This window comes from Ambystoma mexicanum, chromosome 2p (assembly GCF_040938575.1).
Source record: "Ambystoma mexicanum isolate Mex_15411 chromosome 2p, UKY_AmexF1_1, whole genome shotgun sequence".
NCBI lineage: Eukaryota > Metazoa > Chordata > Amphibia > Caudata > Ambystomatidae > Ambystoma > Ambystoma mexicanum.
This window is the reverse complement of record NC_090923.1, coordinates 35,287,199-35,307,523: the sequence shown is the minus strand read 5'-3', so window position 1 is coordinate 35,307,523 and position 20,325 is coordinate 35,287,199. Positions and strand designations below refer to the sequence as shown.

At 50.1% G+C, this 20,325-nt stretch overlaps 1 protein-coding gene across 1 annotated transcript in view; it reads left to right on the top strand.

Annotated features, from left to right (window-relative positions):
• The window catches only part of DUSP7 (dual specificity phosphatase 7), a 48,235-nt gene that overhangs the window by 9,632 nt on the left and 18,278 nt on the right, over window positions 1-20,325 (top strand). The window contains exon 2 of the mRNA XM_069643194.1: window positions 11,775-12,203. Within this exon, the coding sequence (XP_069499295.1) occupies window positions 11,775-12,203 (429 nt within the window). The remainder of the gene's footprint in view (window positions 1-11,774; window positions 12,204-20,325) is intronic.

Here is a 20,325-nt window from a genome sequence, read left to right as displayed (position 1 = left end):
GCGGAAATGGCCCAAAAACGGCCCACACAGCCGCCGTACGGCGCCCTAGGTGCAATACCGCCACCCCTCTTAGCGGTCACCGCAGTGTGCGCCTACCGGAAAGTACGGTGACCGGAAATATACGGAAACGGAAGTTAAAACATGGGCCCGGAACGGGAAACATCCCGGCGTACACCTATAAAAACACTAAAACCACACAACCACTAAAATCACTACCCTGAAACACACCCCAACCCGTCACCCACCCTAGCGAAACCAAGAAAAATGGGAAAAGTAGCGAAGAAAGCGTGCGACCGCAAGCGGCAGGTCCACTTCTCCCGTGAGGAACTCACCGTGCTAACAGAGACCCTCCAGGAGAATGCTGCCGTCGTCTTCTCCACGCAAATGACCAGAACGGCACTTGCAAACAAGAAGACCATATGGGCTCTGGTGGCACAGCGGGTAAGTGCGGTGGGGACCGCACCCCGCACCCCACAGCAATGCCGCAAGCGATGGGACGACCTGCGGATACGCGTCCGCAGCATACTCTCTGCCAACCGCAACATTGCCACAGCCACCGGGGGAGGTCCTGAATCACCCATCAAGTTGACCCCCTGGGAAGAAATCTGTGCCTCCACCATCGGAATGGAGAGCATAGAGGGAGTCGGAGGGATGGAGAAAGGAGTGCAGACATCCGAAGATTCAGGTAGGTGGGCCAGATAAAACAATGCCAAATCCACACAGTCCATCCATGTGAAGTACCATGCGTCCACATAGTGCAACAGAAACACATGTCCAGGAGAACGTCCACACACATCGGCCTGATAGCGCACGTTAAAACCCACAATAAATACATAAATAATTAAAAACCCCTAATACACGCACTACACGTGCAGCAGGCACACCCTAACTGCAGGCTGCCAAACAACTGCACCCTCACTCCACACACAAATCAAAGCACCTCCAAGGCCCCGACCCAAATCACCCTCAGGTACCACCCCAATGCATGTGATACAATGCCATTCCAATTCCCACAGACCCATCAGTAACCCTCGCCCTCCTTTACTCCACCACAGGGTCCGATCCAAACGACGAGCTACAGGACACCCCTACCAGCACACCTGCAAAGAGGGCCAAGACCAACGGCCAGAGACCCTCCACCTCAGCTGCACGCATCAAGACACGGCAGCAGCACAAATCAGGTGGCAGCACAGAGGAGGGAACATCAACAGGCACCCCAGCAGCCAGCATGCCCACAACACCACCACCACAGGTCCCCCCCAATGGATGCCACAGAAGGCACTGCCTCTGGTGGCAGCAGCACCATAGGTGACACCCCATTGATGGCAGCATGCTCGGACACAGAAAACGGGGATGCCGAAGTCAGATCCATCCATGACCTGTCCCAATCCCCCTGTCTGTCCCATCCCGTACAACATGAGGATACCACGCAGGGGCACCCACAAGACGACGACTGGCCATCCCCCACAAGCCCTGTGGCAAGGCAACATGAGGACAACAGCCCCTCTGTGACACCCCCGCAAATGGCCATGGCCCAGCAGAGGCAACAGTCCCTCGACCAGTTGATCGAACAACAGCAGCAACTGGCCACGCTCCTCAAGGACCATGCTGATGAATGTGGGGGCACTAAGGCAGACATAGAAACATCAACTGAGACACTTAGGGCACAAATCGAGAGTAGCACCGAGAGCCTGAGAGTCCAAATGGAGAGTAGCACAGAGAGCCTGAGAGTCCAAATGGAGAGAAGCACCGAGAGCCTCAGGGGGGAACTGCATGCGACGGCCAAGGACGTATGTGCCGAACTTGCCGCAGTGCGCCGTGTGCTCACTGAGCTCTCGCAAACCCTTAGGGACATGCATGGACGTGAGCAGGCAGACACATCATCCGTTGCAAGTTCCGTCCAGGGCAGCCCCCAACGTAGATCTGGAAGGAACCTGCGCTCCACAGGCAGGGGTGCCCCTGATACCCGCAGAGGGGGCATGCAATAGCGACAGCCCACTGACAATGAGCATCTTTGGACACTGGTGTTCGGGGGGGAGGTAGGAGGGTGGAGGGGGTGTGTTGGGCTCACTTGGGTGGCGGGTCGATAGGGTGTTCAACATAACATCACATATGCCATAAAAAGTGCACGATCAACCAATGAGATGTGTGGACATTGATCTTTGTGTACTAGGCCATCATAGGCGTACAGTCCATATTGTGCATGTCCCAGACACACGCAGTGCCACGAGTCCCGTGTCCATGTATCAGCCACCAGGCGTGAGTGCTAGAAGCATACATCAATGAGATGCTGACGAATGTCACGGGCCTCCGGTGCCTCGCAGACTCCATGAGGTGCTGCCACATCCCCACCCTCATCATGACCATCATCAGGTGCTTGCAGTTCTGCGTCAGGGGGCATGGGCACATTTCTACGTACGCACATGTTGTGGAGCATGACACATGCCATCACCATCTTTGCAACCTTCTCATGGCGGTACAGGAGTGCCCCGCCAGACCTGCTGAGGCAGCGGAAACGGCCCTTCAGTAGGCCGAATGCCTGTTCTATGACTACACGGGTACGTGAGTGGGCATGGTTGCAGTCCTCCTCATGCTGGTCCCGTGGGTTCCGGACTGGTGTGAGGAGCCATCTCTTCAGTGGATATCCAGCATCACCTGTATGTGGACGAGAAACGTATGATGTGGAATGCCATTGATACGTACGCACACCCCCCCCCCTTCCTGCCAGGTCATTGCCGCATCACATACCCCACATCATCATGCATGAAATGAGACTCACCGAGTAGCCAGGATCTGTTCCCTGCGTGTCGCTCCATGTAGCGTGGTATTGTAGAGTTCCTCAAGACCATAGAATCATGGGTTGATCCAGGGAATCGGGCACAACAATGTGTAATGATCCTGTTGGAGTCACACACCATTTGTACATTCAGGGAATGAAATTGTTTTCGGATGCGGTACTGGGCCTCCATGGCATGTGGGACGACCAATTCCACATGGGTGCAGTCGATGGCACCAATGCAACCCGGTATGCCGGCAAGTGCATGGAATCCCACTTTCGTGTTTGTAATTTCCTGCTCCGAGCGTGGTAGGGAGATGTAGTCGTCTGCGTGCTGCAGGAGGGCATCGAGCACTTGCAATAGTGTCCGTGAGAACAGTGGCTGAGAAATGCCATGCAACTGTCCGACTGTGTGCTGGTAGGTGCCTGTGGCCAGGAAGTGGAGTACAGACACCACCTTCAGTAGGGGTGGGATGGCGGTTGGGCTATCTATCATGCTGACAAGGTCAGCCTGTGTCATGTCCACAATGGCGGCTATGGTGTCCCGGTCCAGACGGTAGAGGGTGTGGATCTGCTCATCAGTGAGGTTGAACGGATGTGCTCGGAGGCGTGGTATTGCGGGCTGCCTGCGTGGTGGTAGTGGCTGTGCTGGTGGGCCTTGCTGGCCCTGCCTTGGCCTCCTCCTCCTCCTGCGTCTCCTCCGTGCGGCTGGTTGTAGTTGGTGTTCGTCTTCTTCTTGGAGTTGGAGCACTTGCAGTGCTATCAGGTCCCCCAGGGCCAACATCGCGAGTCCTGCCGGTAGCATTTCGGTGTGGTTGTGGGAGGAGACTGGCTGTGCAATTTATGTGTTTTCAGGCTGTATGGCCTCCACCTGTGGTGATTCATTCCACCTGTGCAAACTGCTCTCCCCTTTGGCCGAGCACGTCACGCGCACAACGCTGCAATTCGGGGAATGGTATCTTGCTATTGCTATCATGTATTTGTACCCGATGGCCGTGTTAGATTGGTTGATATGTTCATTCTGCTGTGGTCCCATTGTTTCCGATACTATCTGTGCAGTCGCGAACAGACTTGTGAAGGGTCAGTGGAACGTAGTACTCGAGTAACGGTGGGCCCTCATGCATCACTGTACCGAGTTGCAACGACGGGCGGGGCGTCCCATTCGTGGGTGAAGGCAGTTGCCATTTTCACACACAGCCGCACTCGATGGAATAATTAGTGATTTCAAACGGCCACAGATGCCTTTCCGACGTGATGTTGCAAATGAGGAATTCGAAGGGCGGCGCTTTCGGTTTCCAGCTAGCGGCGAGGAGATGCCCACAGGTCTGACTGCAAATATAACGTTCTATTGTTCAATGTCCTTGAGACAGGGCCCATGGCGAGGGAGCAATGATTGATATGAATAGTTTGGGATGCGCAAAAGCTACGTGGGCGATGAGGCCGGCCGTTCCCAAATACATGTTACTTCACAACACTGGAATTACGGGCTGGGGCACTGTGGATTTTGCAGGCTGCATAACGCACAGACTCAATGGATGTTTCTAATGTTATGTGAGTAATTATTCAGGCGTTTTGATCCCGGGATGAGGGAATGATGAATGGATGCATGGGCAGGTGATTTGATACAGAGTTTGCCATGTACAGGGCTTCTTGGGATCTATCCGCCTCCCCTACGCTATGTGATGCAGGGCTGCCATAGTGGGACCATCGTCTATCTGGCCTTGTTGAGCCCTCCCTGTCTCGAGGCGCCCTCAGACACTTAACATTCCCATCTGATGGATTCTGTTTTGACAGACGCATGCACAGGTACACTCGTTTGTGATGGTGTTTGCACCTCGATATAGATGGTTATGAGTCGCAAGTGGTTTTGGGGTGGTGATGATCCTTTTGAGTGGGCTAGCATGCATATGGCTGTGGATTTCGTGTGATCATTGAAGTGAGTTGTTCGAATGTAGTTCTGATGGCCATTCTGTTCTTTTTCTTTTCTTTTGGTTGACAGGTATCTCCTCCCCTTTTGCCACTGCCATCTGTATGCCACTCCTGCAGATGGATTTTACTCCCGACACCTGCTGCTTCGTGTTAATCAGTGGAGCAGCATTACGATCTTATGGGACGATCGCCAATGGCCCACATGCCCTTACGCAGTACTGGTGGCTCGGAGCAACATTTCGGCCTTTCAGCTGGACTAGTGCCTCCCCATTGGGACGGCCCTGCGGTTCTGTGCGCTTCCATGTTGCCTTTTCGTACGTGAATGTGGCTCTGTGTACCATGGGGGAACAGGGCGACACACAAGTAGTGGCTGGTCATTTCTTGCGGATGCAGCCCACAATGGTGATTAGTGTTTTGGAGTTCATGGCCTGATGGCTGTATGGGCTTGGTGACTTTGATGTGCATAAATTTCTATTCTGATTTGGCCCGTGTAGCGTTTTTCTTTGCAAGTGATGTGGCATATGCCTATTTGGGGGGCGATGTATTGTGAGGAGATCTGCATTGGGTTCCAGCTTCGGGGTTTAGTTGCGTGGTACTGTACTGGGCGCGTTTGCCTACTAAGCCCGTGAGGTCAGGGATGGGGGCTGCCTATATGACAGTTTGAATGTTGTCATGCTCAGGGGCGGGGGATTGGGTTTTGTGTAACAGATGCCGGTCAGCCAGGTGGACTGGTGGAATGATGTGATTTTCGGAATATTGCTGGTCACAGGTGCCTGTGTTTGCGTGCGTTTCTTGGTGGGGGACTGTGGTCATGTCCATTGGGATGGCTTCTGTATTCGTGCCATCTGTGCCCTGCAGCTCCCATTGGCCCCTCTTGTGTTTCTTTTGTTCGTTGGCATGCATGGGTGACTTGTACATTTCAATGGTTGCATTGTGACTTCATTGCACCTACGGGGAGTTGTACTTTGTGGGCAGGGAGCGGTGTACAGGCACTCAGTGGGGCCGTTTACGGTTGATTCGCGATGCCGTACTTCTCGCCATGGCGGAATGGTACATTACGCCATGCCTGATGGCGTTAGGTACATATCCGCTAGGGTCGGAATTGGCGTACCCTTGCGCCATGGTGGTGTTTGCGGTTTGGCATGGCGCGCGCGCGCGTGCTTGGTGCAGTTAGCGTTGGCGTTCACTACGGTGTCGCTAATGGCTTCGTACTTTGCGGTGACGGGTCATAGTCGCACCGAGCGCTATTCGATGGCGGTATTGCATTTCCGCCATCGTTTTCCGATTTCCGCCAGGGTCGTAATGAGGGCCAATGTGTTGTAATTTTTTTACACTCGGGAATAAGGGTGTTGAAAACAAGGAAACGGGTGTTGTAAAAAGAAAATGGAGAGGAGCGTGGGTACAACTTTTGACTGGGAGGGCCATCCTGGATCAAGCGCTTTGTTGGGCTCAGTTATCGGTCTGTAATCGGTGGCGAGGAATCCAGCGTAATCCTGTAGTAGACCTTTTTAAAATTACAGTGAAAGGGTTTTTATTGGTGTTTGTATATGAAAACCCGCTTGACACGTGCTTTGTACCCTAAAGGGATTTTTCAAGGCTATTCCGGTTAGATGGGGCAGGGGGTACAACGGAGTTCACGATAATTTAAAGGCAGACCGCTGTAGTAAGGGCCACATAACATCCCTTGCAAATTTGGAAAGAATTTGAGCACCGAGCTTGAGAGCCGTAATTTTGACGTAGTGCTCGCTGTAATCCTGTCCACAGTTTATCCACAGCAGCACCTGAACAAAAGTTCCACTTACTCCAATTCTTACACATATTGGCAGAGGAATCCAGAATACAAATTGTTGCCTATTTGAGGATTGCTGGAGTAGTAGCTTTGAGAACTCGGTTCCTGGCACGGAATGCATATACAATACCGACTGGGGAGGAAGGATAGCTCAGAGGGAATGCATTTGTCTTGGAAGCCAGACAACGCAGCGCAACAATAGCTCAGAGGGAATGCATTTGTCTTGGAAGCCAGACAACGCAGCGCAACAATAGCTCAGAGGGAATGCATTTGTCTTGGAAGCCAGACAACGCAGCGCAACACCGTTTTGAATCGCGATCCGCGCTTAGAAACCACTGCTGGTATTAAGCACGTTATGAATTATAATTGCACTCGTTGAGGGACTGCCACATGATGCTTAAAACTCTGAGTAGCTCTCTACTGAAGATAACTTGTTGACTGAGCCAATTGGAGCGCTTTAGCCACTAACGACCTATATCTAACTTGCCCTTTAGTTGAGATGTAGACCTAGACCCAGCGGATCAGAGGTCCTAGAATCCGGCCCTCTGTCCCAAGAATTTAAGCAATCCTGGCATTTGGGAAAGGGAAGGAGACATCTCACCTTAATCGGCAACTATTCTGAACTAAACCCAATACTTTGGCAGGCTGGGCTCGAACCCCCAACCTTTCAGACACCAGTCACAGGCATTAACTGATTTCTCCACAGGGACCACTTGGTAAACCTCCAACCAGCAAGGACTGTAATCTCAATATGGAGTGCTTACATCCAGCTAAACGCACACTGTTTATACCCAGGACCGGTGTTTGAAATACTGTGGGGGTCTCTGGGTTGGGGTCGACTGTGAGGTGTGATTCTCTGGGGTCATCTTTCTTTTATGTTTTCGGTCCTCCCGGGTTCACTATGGAGGCCTTTCCTGCAAAAAGGGATGGTAAACCTCACCCTACAAGGTGGGTAGCGTGATGCAGCGGTTCTGCCCCCCCCCTCTCTCCTGACTCCTCTCTCATTGGATTGGTTACTTTCAACAACTGGTTTTCATTTGTGGTGTCGGGAGCAAGAACGTGAACAGACTTGGTACAAATAAATGTAGGGAAACCTACAAATCAGTTGACGGTTTCAAAGAAGATCCAAGACGCGTATTTCTCGGGTGAGGAACACATTCTGTGATGGGTCAATGAGGAGCTGAAAGAAACGGAGGAAACACGTGTGATTTGGGGGAACATGGCATGCGTGAACGAGGAGGACTGCACTTGGAGGCTCTAACTGAAGACTGTACAACAAACGTCTGTTTTATTATAAAGCATTATTTGATCATAACTTCCTGTGTGTGACTGTCCGCCCTGCTTGGTTGCTGGTGGTAGTGGAATGCCGGATTGTAGACATCAACCTGAGGCAAGCCTATCCAAGCATACCGACAGTGAACTAAACACTAGCCCTGTGCAACATTCCCCACCTTACTGGGCTTCTGACCCTGCCAACTTTCTTCTGTTGCGGACTAATGGGAAAAACGTGTGCTACACAGCGGCATTACCTCCACGTCCATCTTCCTCGTCACAGTACTTACTTTCCACCAGCTGCACCTGAGCAGCAATGTCACTTTTCTGAGGCTTTGGTAGAATAGAATATAATAGTGGCTTCTCCCGCTGAGGAAGTCGTTGTGGTTCCTTCTTGATAGCAGCCAATGATTGAAGGAGCGCGACAGCCGTGTCACGCCACCCACCTTTGGAGCCTTTTAGCTGGGTGCGGTTGTTATACATTTACCCACTTATCTCAAGCCTCTGAGGTTAGTTTAGTGTTTTCGTGTTCAAGTACTCCACTACATGGATCTGAACTGTAATGATGTATGGTTATTTCCTGCTGCGCAGCTGGATTTTGCTGGAATGATAATCCATCGGTGCATGGCGTTGAAGCTGTAACGGCGCCATTTTAAGTAACGTCAATCTCTGTTCATGCTATTGTTTTTAAATCTGAATGCCACATTTAATAATTGAGCACTGCTAATTGATGAATGTTTGGCACTAGGGAGTGAATTAAGTGTGACATGTTCAGTTTTGACCACCAGTAGTAAATATTCAAATGTCTCGCTTTGTTTTTCTAGAACCCTGATTTTTCTTTCAGTTTCGTGTTAAATCGTTTAACCAAGCCATTTGTCTGTGGATGAAAACTTGTTGTTTTTATTACCCCACACTTATGATACATTGCATTCGCAGTAATGGCTTTATATGGGCAAACGTGAATTGTTTCACCTACCATGGAGTACTTCTATAAATTGCTAGATGGGAAATTAATTCTACATTGAGGGTGTGGCCACAACTGAAGGTTTCAGACTTCGGTGGCATGGGTACCATGTCACACAATGTAAATCACTAAGCAAAAAGCTAAACCGAAACGGTGTATGGGACCATATGACCCACTAATTCCAACATAGCTCCTGTCTCCAGCAGCACCTACATACCTGCATTCTATTCCTAGAAATATTTCTATTTTAAGAAATGCGACTAGATGCCTTGGGGCTTGCAGCGCTATACAAACTAAACAAAACTATTCCTAACCGCCTCACCAATGTTTCGGCAATAGTGAATATTGTGCTAATAAAACGTAGTGCTCCTGTTGTCATAATTTTCTTGTCAGATCACATATGCCAAACCAAGCAGAGGCTGTGCTACGGAAGAGCCGCCAGCCCCCATTGGGCTTATGGCTGCAGGTCCATAACACTAGTTCTCTGTCCTAGTAAAAAAATTAAAAACTCGGGTAGTGTCTCCCTATTCTTGTTTGGAGGGATTGTCTTCTTTTCTTCTACATTTTACTTTCTGGCTGTGTGTGAACATTTCCATCCTCACTTCTCGCTCAAATGCGCCCAAAACCTGAGCCGCCCCACATAATCTAAACGGTTCTTTTTAGGGATGTGGGGCAAACTTTAATGCTTGTGGTTTGTATTTCTGTTCCAAGGCAAGTTCTGGCCCACATTCTGAAACAAAGACGTGTGCATTTTTTTTTTTCTAACGGCTACTGCTCCAGTAACGTCCGCAGACTGTAATGAACGGTGTCCAGAAACCACAGCCCCCACCCCCCTTTTTGCTCAACCACCTCTTGTGGATGTTCCCTACCACTCGAGGGAATAATCGGATATTTGGACCCTCTGCCCCTAATATTTGATGCCCCTTTGTAGGCTCTGGGCTTGATCAGTCGCCTCTTTAGACTAGCGCCTGCACCAATTTCCGTTGGTGCAGTAATTTGGTGCCCATTTGGGGATTGTGGTCTCCAAGTATTTGCTTGTGTTATTGGGGAAAGAACCCAGTTCTACCATCCTACCTCCTCGAGTGTGACACACATGAAGGGGCTGGCTGTAAAAGTGCCATGAGGTCGTCCAAATGGCAGCAGTTACTATACGTTACTTCCCTTCTTTCCTTTTCCTGGGAGAATTCCCCATCTTATTGATTGTGGGGTTTGCTGTGTAGCAAGAATGATATTGGCGAGTACTGCATATGTTAACGTAAGCCATTTTGAGAGGAGGGAAGATCTCCTACTTGGGGAGCCATGTTTTCAGCTATTTTCTGCAATGAGATGTGATGGTTCATGACGCGAGAGTGAGAGGAAGGAAGAAATGCAACCATATTTCCCCCCGGACACTCCAGGAACTGCACTGGTCACCCCCTCAAAGTTCACCTCATACTCTAGATAGACCCCATCACTGACAAAGCTCTAATGTCCAAGACATCGTCTTAGCTGCAAAGATCACCTTTGCCGGAGTTATCAACTGAACACCAGACTCCAAGATATTTCAGACTGGAATTCAAGAAGTGCAAGGGCTCGCCAGCTTTGCTCCCATGTTCTGGAACCTCCTTCCTGGTAACATCTGGTTGGTTGTCTCTCTCTCATGCGATTTTGGCGAGATCTGATGCCTCTGCTCTTCAAGGAACACTACCAACGCATTAGGACTATAGACTGACAAGCTGACGCACTCCCCCACCCCCTTTCCCTTCTATTTTTCCCTTTATTTTAAAGCGCTCTGTTATCTTTGAGCTGGATGGATGCTTTATAAATCGCCTGCATGCAGACACGCCTTTTCTTGACATGGTGCAATGTCAGCACTTTACAGGAAATCTAGACCACATACTCTGCACTGCACCTGGAGCGGCAGCCACAATGCAGGCTGTGCTAATGGGACTTTTACTGCACACTGCAGCCATTTGCATGGTCTTGGGGCTTCTGGCTAGACCAGCCTTATTTATTTATTACATTTGGTTATATGCCCAAACCCTAGGGTATCACGGGTAGTTTACAAGATTACTTAGAAACGTAGTATTTACATGTTCTCAGCTTGGCATACATACAGTGTTATGTACGGTTACAAGGTGATGCAGGATTTCGAGTTGTAAGACTAATAATTGCAGTCGATTACATGGTGGTACAATGCTACAATACAGTCAAGTATTTACAGTCACAGTTGCGTGTTGTAATGGTGGTCTCGTGGTTATTTAGAATTTATAAGTGCAACTTCCATGTGGAAGTTGCTGTGGTGTAGCCCGCTTGGTATTAATGTGGTGTGTCTGGACCTGTATTTGGGCCCCCCGGTACAGGGTTGGTGGTCTGTTAGTACTGGTGGTGGTGGTGACTATGTGAGTTGGTTTTCATGAGGACACTTGCACAATTCCAGGCTCTCTTCTTAATTCGTGATTGGGGACTAATTCCACATTTTGAAGTGGCTGTTTTCTAATTTTTTGGGGTCTTCCTCAATCCTGCTGTAGGGGTGCTGGAGAGGGTGGTGTCCATTTACCCAATGAGTGCACCATCTTGATTGGAGGGACATACGTGTCCAGCTGATGGGGCTTGTGGTTTAATATTCCCTCCTTGGCAGGTCTGAGCCTGACAAAACAACCAAGTGGGAGGTGTTGAGAACATTTGATCAGCATTTGGCTGTGAATGTTTGCCTTGTGAAGAAGCTCAATAGGTTGAGCACCGAGAGTAGAGTTTGAAGAACATGGAAGGTCACAAGTTTGAAAGCAGGTTGCTGCTGGCTTTGATGTCAATGGAATGAGTACCACAATGTGCCGTAAAGTGAGTTCTATCGGTGCTATATACATTGCCAAGAAAATATTGGTGGGGTGATCGTAATGCCAAGTCTTTACAGGGTGTTTAAGGAGAATATATTTTTCTTTCTTAAAGTAGTAATAGTTGTAATACTGTTGGTGTGCAGTGCTATGACAGCAAGCGCTACGTGAACCCATTTTTGTATAGTCTCCTGCATATCTTAAATTGCACTTGTCTTCATATTTTCCCAGGTGGCTTCAACCAGTTCCAGCTGGACTACCCGGAGCATTGTGAAAGTAGCCTGGACGGCTCCTGCCCGAGCTCCTCCCCACCTGCCTCCGTCATGGGTCTCGGCGGTCTCCGGATCAGCTCCGACTGCTCTGATGGAGAGTCCGACCGGGAGCCCAGCAGTGCCACGGAGTCTGACGGCAGCCCAATCCCCAACAACCAGTCCGCGTTCCCCGTCCAGATCTTGCCCTACCTGTACCTGGGCAGCGCCAAAGATTCCTCCAACTTGGATGTCCTGGGCAAGTACGGCATCAAGTACATCCTGAACGTGACCCCCAACCTGCCCAACATGTTCGAGCACGACGGGGACTTCAAGTACAAGCAGATCCCCATCTCGGACCACTGGAGCCAGAACCTGTCACAGTTCTTCCCGGACGCCATCGCCTTCATCGGTGGGTATCAACGCCGCTGCCTTTGGAATCCACCTTTAATAGATTTCTAGCTTGTTGATCACTTTTAATTGCTTGTGATTGGCTTGTTGTGTATGTATATTTAAACTGTCCTCAAACCAGCAAATATCCACTTGCCCCTCACCTTGGCGAGTGGTTATTCATTACTGGTGAGAAAGAAACTGTGACTTGTGTGAATGTGTGCAGATCTGGCTTCCATGCCACGTGCCGACTGACTTTTGATGCTTGGCTAGTAATATTTTGAAAAGGAAAAACCATTTTCAACGGGTTCCTCGATGCCATGAACCAGGGTTGTAGATTTGTTTTTCGCCCCGATGCCACAGAGTAGAATATGGTGTGAGCTGTTGGCTGCGGCCTGTATCAAATTTGCACCAGTGCTTTAACTCACCCTATCGCTTGAGGGCCCTGCCTACCAGAGGCCGGCAGAGCTATGACCAGCCCTCTAGTCTGGGGTGTTGCTAGGTCCGGAGCTATGCTAATGCAGGGACTGTTGGGACTCGGGGCTAGCTAGCCTTTTGGTTGTAGCCCCTGAGATTCTATCTGGGGCTACAACCAAAAGACCAGGGGCTATAGCCCTCTCAATCCCCCCCCCCCAGGAACGCCTCTACCTCCAGTGGTTAATACTTCACACTGCCCGTGAAGCATGGCGGACTATGGGTCTCCCAAAATAATCCCTTCTGCATGTTTCGCCTGCCTGTGCAGGCTCCCTTAGGGTATCGCTTGTGGCAGTGGCAGCTTTGGGTTGTTTCTTCTAACCTTTTTGTGTGCGGTTCAGATCACCTCGTGTTTTAAAGCAAGTGACGAATAGCGTTGTATTTGCACCAGCGGAAGGGCGCTCAGCCACATGGGTGGCAGGAAATATAGTGCACCGCCTGTGTTTTCCAGCCGCCCAGGTGCTGCCATCTTGAATGTGTGGAGGCAACAGGGAGCCTCTTCCTGGGAGACTGGCGGGGGTAGCAGAGTGTGTACGAGGGTACACACGCAAAACAATGCAATCTTCTACCTCTAGTTGACTTACCACTTTAGTGACCTCCCTCGAACATGCAGGTTTCTAAGATGTGAGGCGTGAAAGTGATGAATGCACGTGTCTCCTGATAAAAGAATCTCTAGTGGGGGGCGGGGGTGCATCTGTGTATAAAAATTGAATGGAAGAGTCATTCTTTTCCTGTCTGAGGAAATGCCTTGTTCTAGGTCAGGGGTGACCAAGCAGTTCTGTCAAGAGAAGTGCATCTGATCAATTTCATTAATCCTGCGCTACTAATTAAAAGAGGAAGTCGGACACTGATTACCTTTCAAGATGGATGGCTTTTTATTCTTCTCCTCGCTGCCTTCCCTAGCTAAGAGCCATGCGTGTTTGACTTGTTTAGAGGCTCAGCTTGTTTGGGGTTACAGACGAGCAATGTTTTGCTTTACCCATTCGACCAAGTTTGGGATCTCCCTTCGTTTACAACTGACAATTTGTGACCGACCAGTAAAATGTTGCTTTATGACTAATGAACCCATAATATTGTCTATGTGATTTTTTTTTTGGCTGCCTAGGTTTTGAAAATCCTATTTAAACTCAGGCGAGCTCTAGCCTTGTTAAGTATCCTTCATTTCTTACATACATTTGTGTATTCCCTTCTTTTATATATCACTCTCTCGCATATCCTTATCCTTTCAAAGTACTCTTAGTAACCATTTTGAAAATCTCTAAGGTGTTGATTTTTTTTTTTCATTCTGAAATGAGCAGAAACCTCAACTTTAACCTGGGGTCACCATATCACCAAGGCGCCGCTGCTTGTATGCTGCGACTTTAACCTGGAGTCACTGCTACTTGTATACTGCAACTTAACCTGGGGGTCACTATCACCAAGGCACTGCTGCTTGTATCCTGCATGTCAGCAAGGCACTACTGCTTGTATGCTGCATATGAGCAAGGCGCTGCTGCTTGTATGCTGCAACTTTAACCTGGGGTCATAATATCACCAGGGCACTGCTGTTTGCATGCTGCAACTTTAACCTGGGGTCAACATATCACCAAGGCACTGCTGGTTGTATGCTACATATCAGCAAGGCGCTGCTGCTTGTATGCTACAACTTTAACCTGGGGTCACCATATCACCAAGGCACTGCTGCTTGTATGCTGCTTATCAGCAAGGTGCTGCTGCTTGTATGCTGCAACTTTAACCTGAGGTCACAATATCACCAGGGCACTGCTGCTTGCATGCTGCAACTTTAACCTGGAGTCACAATATCACCAGGACACTGCTGCTTGCATGCTGCAACTTTAACCTGGGGTCACCATATCACCAAGGCACTGCTGCTTGTATGCTGCTTATCAGCAAGGTGCTGCTGCTTGTATGCTGCAACTTTAACCTGAGGTCACAATATCACCAGGGCACTGCTGCTTGCATGCTGCAACTTTAACCTGGAGTCACCATATCACCAGGGCACTGCTGCTTGTATGATGCACTTTTAACCTTGGGTCACCATATTACCAAGGCACTGCTGCCTGCATGCTGCAACTTTAACCTGGGGCCACGATGTCAGCAAAGCACTGCTGCTTGCATGTGCGACTTTAACCTGGGGTCACCATATCACCAAGGCACTACTACTTGCATGCTGCAACTTTAACCTGGGGTGACCATATCACCAAGGCGCTGCTGCTGCTTGCATGCTGCAACTTTAACCTGGGGCCACGATGTCAGCAAAGCACTACTGCTTGCATGTGCGACTTTAACCTAGGGTCACCATATCACCAAGGCACTGCTGCATATCAGCAAGGTGCTGCTGCTTGTATGCTGCATATCAGCAAGGTGCTGCAGCTTGTATGCTGCAACTTGCTTCTTTTCCAGGCATGCCACCCTCACCCCCAACCTCGATGTGAAGTCCGTCCATCTGGAACATGGAGGACTCTTCGGGGGGCTCTGCGTGCGAGTACCCAGGACGAACCCAGCCCCCGTCAGACGGGTGTCGGGCTCCTCCCTTCCAGGCAGCAGATACTGGCTGGAGACCTCTGCTCCAGACTTTCTTTCTCCATGTCCGACTTCCAAGCTTGGCGGCCAGGGGACTTTTTGTGAATTTGTGTCGATGGTAATAAAGGAAGTCTGATTTCTCTGACGCTAGGAGTACTAAGCTAGTCTTTACATCCTTTGAAGCGATTTCCCCATTTTGATCCATTTTGCCTTTCACTCTCGGGCTTTCGCAGGTTCCTCTTGATTGCATAATCGTTCCGCATTGTGTGGCTGGAGAGCAGGTGTGGCCGTCTTTCGCATGGCAGCCACATAACCTCATCATGGCCTCATCTATGAGTTTCTCCCAAGAGTACTTCCTTTTGCCTCATGTAGTAGGCTTGCTTGTAGGGGTCTACTTCTATGGGTTGAAGGCTTTGGTTCAAGGAGCATTTTGGAAGCGGAGTGGAACATGGATGAGAGTGTACGGGAAGAAGGATGCTCTGCTGGTGGCATTTATGCCACTAGACTTGTATTATCAGTGAATATGTCTCGCATGTGAACAGCCTCAGCGCTTCAATGTGGTGACGAGCGCCCACAAGCCCGAATCCACGCGTCGGTATGAAGTGTGGCAGTAACGACACGACGCGTTGCGGCATCAGTTGAGGCTTGCTGCATGCCTCTGCCTGTGTTGTTGGAGCCCCACCGATCCCGCCTGGGTATGTGGCGCTTGATTAAGCCAATAAACGATTGTTTAGAGGATCCAATTGGCTCGTGCTTGTTTTTGGCGCCTGTGCCGTGCAACAGGCATTAAAGGAAAGGACCATGTCAAGTCCTATGCTCTTTCCACTGGCCTAGGGTTACCCAGCAACATATAGCATACAGTTGGGCCTAATACAGCGGTCTCTGGAACCATAAATACATGTACAGAAGTGATGCAAGGGCATTAAAATGAAAGCAAATAAAACAATAATAAATGACTCTCCTGGGACTAAAGGACATTAAAATTGACAGAGTAACAGATGCAAAAAAAAAGGTCCTGTTCTTTTGTGGATACGGCAAAACCCAAGAAGGTGAAACGTGCCACTGCCACAACTGGAGTATAAGAGGGCGCAATCCCGACTGAGACATGCATGCATCTGGGGACCACTGCAGAACAAAGCCCCTCCTCTCACTTTTCTCCACAGCCCCCTGGAAGCTTGGGGGTGGGGGGGCATCCTTTGAGCGCTATGCAGCAGACGTCTCTGGGGCCCACGCTAGTGTAGGAAGAAGGACTCCTCTACTAATGACCAGTCCAGGCACTCCAGGACAGGAGACCTTCAATGAGCTGCCTGAACGTCGGGATGAGGAGGAACTTCCTCTGAAGGAGTATGACAAGCGAGGGGCCATGGGTTTTAAACATTGACCAGAAAATGATCTCCAGAGGAGCGGTTGGACAGCATGGGACAGGATCATTTGCCGGGAAATGTAATGAATGAACTCATTAAGGGTCTTTGATGAATTTTGTATTTATTTTCTATTTATTTGTTATGCCAAGGCACTGTACAGAACCCATTTACAGTACAAATGAATTTGACACCTGATCAAAGAAATGCATAATAAATAAGAAAAGAAAGTAATAAGAAGGTATAACGCCCTTCCAGCAGGGGCAGAGGCCGGGCCAGGATTAATGCACAGTTGGGCCCAAGGGAGTGACGTGAACTGCTGTGAATGGCCATACAGGGCTACTGAGTGGGCATTGCGCCTTTCCCGCTCGTGCCCCACCATGTCTACACCTCGGTGGGGGCACAGGGGGCTCATTGTCCCCCCTCCTTCATCAGGTGATGCATAACCCAGATGCATCCTGTGCTTTTGATCATTCTTTAACTTTCCATTTGCTGTGAAGGGTGCTTTCACGTGATTGCTTGGAGACATGCACCAAAACAAGCCTTTCTTATGTATAATTGCTTGGACAGATGGTTAAAGCAAGTCCCCTCGGATGCTTGCAGATGGCGTTCATGAGTAAGTGCAAAGGGATGAGGCTTTTATAGAACGCCACATGGTGCCTCGAGGCCACTTTAGGACGCCCGTGGCTGTGCACAGCTCGAGAGCTTGGCGGAGAGTGCAGGCAAAGTGGGCACCTGTGCACGACCTGCCACGCTGGCCTCCAGGTGCTGCTGTGCAGCAAAGTAGCGAATTCAGGTGGGCATTCCTGAAATGCCCACATCATGAGTCACATTCGGGGCAGATCGCCCAGGGAGAGCATGTCACTTCTGGGTATTTGATGTCCACAGGCTTCTCTGTTTGCACCTGGCCAAAAGTTCACCCTTTATGCCCCATGTCTAACTACCCAGCAGATCCTATGGCAAATGCTGGGGCAATGATGCCCACTGTGGCACAGTGTGTGCTTTCAATATAGATCCACTTGCTAGTTGATGTTGTGGGAACAGAGGCACACGGTGGTCGGATGGCAAGCTGGGGGTTGAACCCGTGTCATGTGCCTCCACAGTTGGCCAACTGCACTGGTGTCTCCTCCGTTGTGCCACTTCTTCCCATGAGATGAGGGTCCTAGTTAGTCTCACATCTGTGAAGTTGTGTTGTACAACACCTGCATTGCGTTCTGCCCCGATGGACCCGCCCCTTTAAAGGCACACCATGTCCTTATATGAGGATAGTTGAATGCTGCTGGTGAGCGCAAGTGCAGCTGTTGGCATCCCTCGCCCGAGTTCAGACTGAGATACCAGTGTGTGGGCCTACCAGCCGGGATCACTACCGCAGTGTTAGTGTGCCACCACAGCTCGGCCAGCTGCTGGCATGCAAGAGTTAGGAACCCAACCATAGACCTCGGCTGTACCAAGCACCCGGACCTTTTGCTCCATCTGTGTGATGGCTAGGCCATTTGAAGTAACTACCGTGACCAAGCCCTCTATCCAGGATTACAAAGATCCAGAAAGATGGTATCTCTGTGATGCCAGCCCATGACTACTCCTGTGACCAGCCTTCTAGTATAGCAATGTTGGGGAGCCGTGTTCCGATAGGTACAAGTAGGTCAATGTCCTGTCCCCACATTCCCCGTCTATCTTGCTCTTCGTGTTTCGGTGTGCTGGTGTGGGCATCCCCAGGTCTAAGACTGCTGGCAAAATCTTGGTTCAGTAGGTGTTGACCCTATGATGGTCATCTGATTCAATGATCGTGGTACCTTTCACTCAGTAAGGTGGCTGCGGTCCCTTAGTCGTTTCTGATGCCTGAATGTGCGTGTACGTTTACTGTGGCATTGTGGGATGTTCACTGTTAAGTCTTGGGCTCCCTGTGACCAAGACATTGCTACAGCCTTGGGTTTAGGTTATCTGCCATCCTTGAGAGAAGACTGCCCGTGGTGAGACTGGCGACAGACATGCTATGCCCAGCTGATGCCGCGGCATGTGTTGCGTCTACTTCGGTTTCTGTGGGACCCCTGATGCATGAGGTAACCTATGGTGGGGGAGGTGTCCTTTCCAAGCAGGCACCCTCTGGTGGGTGACCGAGGCAGTTCCTCATGGGTGTTCTCTCAAGGCAGGAAACCTCTGGTGGGTTACCCGGGCAGGCAACCTCTGGTGGGTGACCCAGGCAGATCTTGATGGTTGTTCTCTCCAGACGGGCATCTAAGGAGCGCCACAATAATTCCTGAATAGCATACGCCACTGCCTGACAGTTGTAGATCCTGGCATCTCGATCGATTGGTGATGTCTGGAGTCCACTAAGCATTCGTGGTTCCTAGCTGGAGGTCTGGCTGGCAGCCTCTGGTGATCATGCATCTTATTGTGTCCACTAAGCATTCGTGGTTCCTAGCTGGAGGTCTGGCTGGCAGCCTCTGGTGATCATGCATCTTATTGTGTCCACTAAGCATTCGTGGCTCCTAGCTGGAAGTTTGGCTGGCAGCCACTGGTGGCCATGTATATGACGTCCACTAAGCATTCGTGGTTCCTAGCTGGAAGTCTGGCCGGCAGCCTCTGGTAGTCATGTATCTTATGGCGTCCACTAAGAATTTGTGGTTCCTAGCTGGCAGCCTCTGGTGGTCATGTATCTTCTGGCGTCCACTAAGGATTTGTGGTTACTTGCTGGAAGTCTGCCAAGCAGCCACTGTTGGCCATATATCTTATAACGTCCACTAAGCATTTATGGTTCCTTTTTGGAAGTCTGTCTGGCAGCCTTCTGGTCATGTATCCTATGGCGTCCACTAAGCCTTCGTGGTTCCTAGCTGGCAGCCTCTGGTGGTCATGTGTCTTATGGCGTCCGCTAAGCATTTGAGTTTCCTAGCTGGAAGTCCGGCTGGCAGACTCTGGTGGTCCTGTATCTTATGATGGCCACTAAGCATTCGTGGTTCCTTGTTGGAAGTCTGTCTGGCAGCCTTGTGGTTGTGTATCCTATGGTGTCCACTAAGCCTTTGTGGTTCCTGGCTGGACGTCTGGCTGGCAGTTCTGGCGGTCATGTATCTTATGATGTCCGCTATGCATTTGTGGTTCCTAGCTGGCAGTCTTGCTGGCAGCCTCTGGGGGTCATGTATCATATGGCTTCCACTAAGCATTTGTGGTTCCTTGCTGGAAGTCTGGATGGTAGTCTCTGGTGGTCCTGTATCTTATGGCATCCACATTTGTAGTTCCTAGCTGGAAGTCTGACAGGCAGCCTCTCGTGGTCATGTATCTTATGGTGTCCACTAAGCATTTGTGGTTCCTAGCTGGAAGTCTGACAGGCAGCCTCTCGTGGTCATGTATCTTATGGTGTCCACTAAGCATTTGTGGTTCCTAGCTGGAAGTCTGGCTGGCAGTCTCTGTTGGTCCTGTATTTTATGGCATCCACTAAGCGTTTGTAGTTCCTAGCTGGAAGTCTGGCCGGCAGCCTCTGGTGTAATGGGTCTGATGGCGTCCACTCAGCATTCGTGGTTCCTAGCTGGAAGTTTGGCCGGCAGCCTCTGGTGGTCATGTGTCTTATGGCGTCCACTAAGCATTTGATGTTCCTATCTGTAAGTCTGGCAGGCAGCCTCTGGTGGTCATGTATCTTATGGCGTCCGCTAAGCATTCGTGGTTCCTTGTTGGAAATCTGTCTGGCAGCCTTGAGGTCGTGTATCCTATGGTGTCCACTAAGCCTTCGTGGTTCCTGGCTGGCAGTTCTGGCGGTCATGTATCTTATGATGTCCGCTATGCATTTGTGGTTCC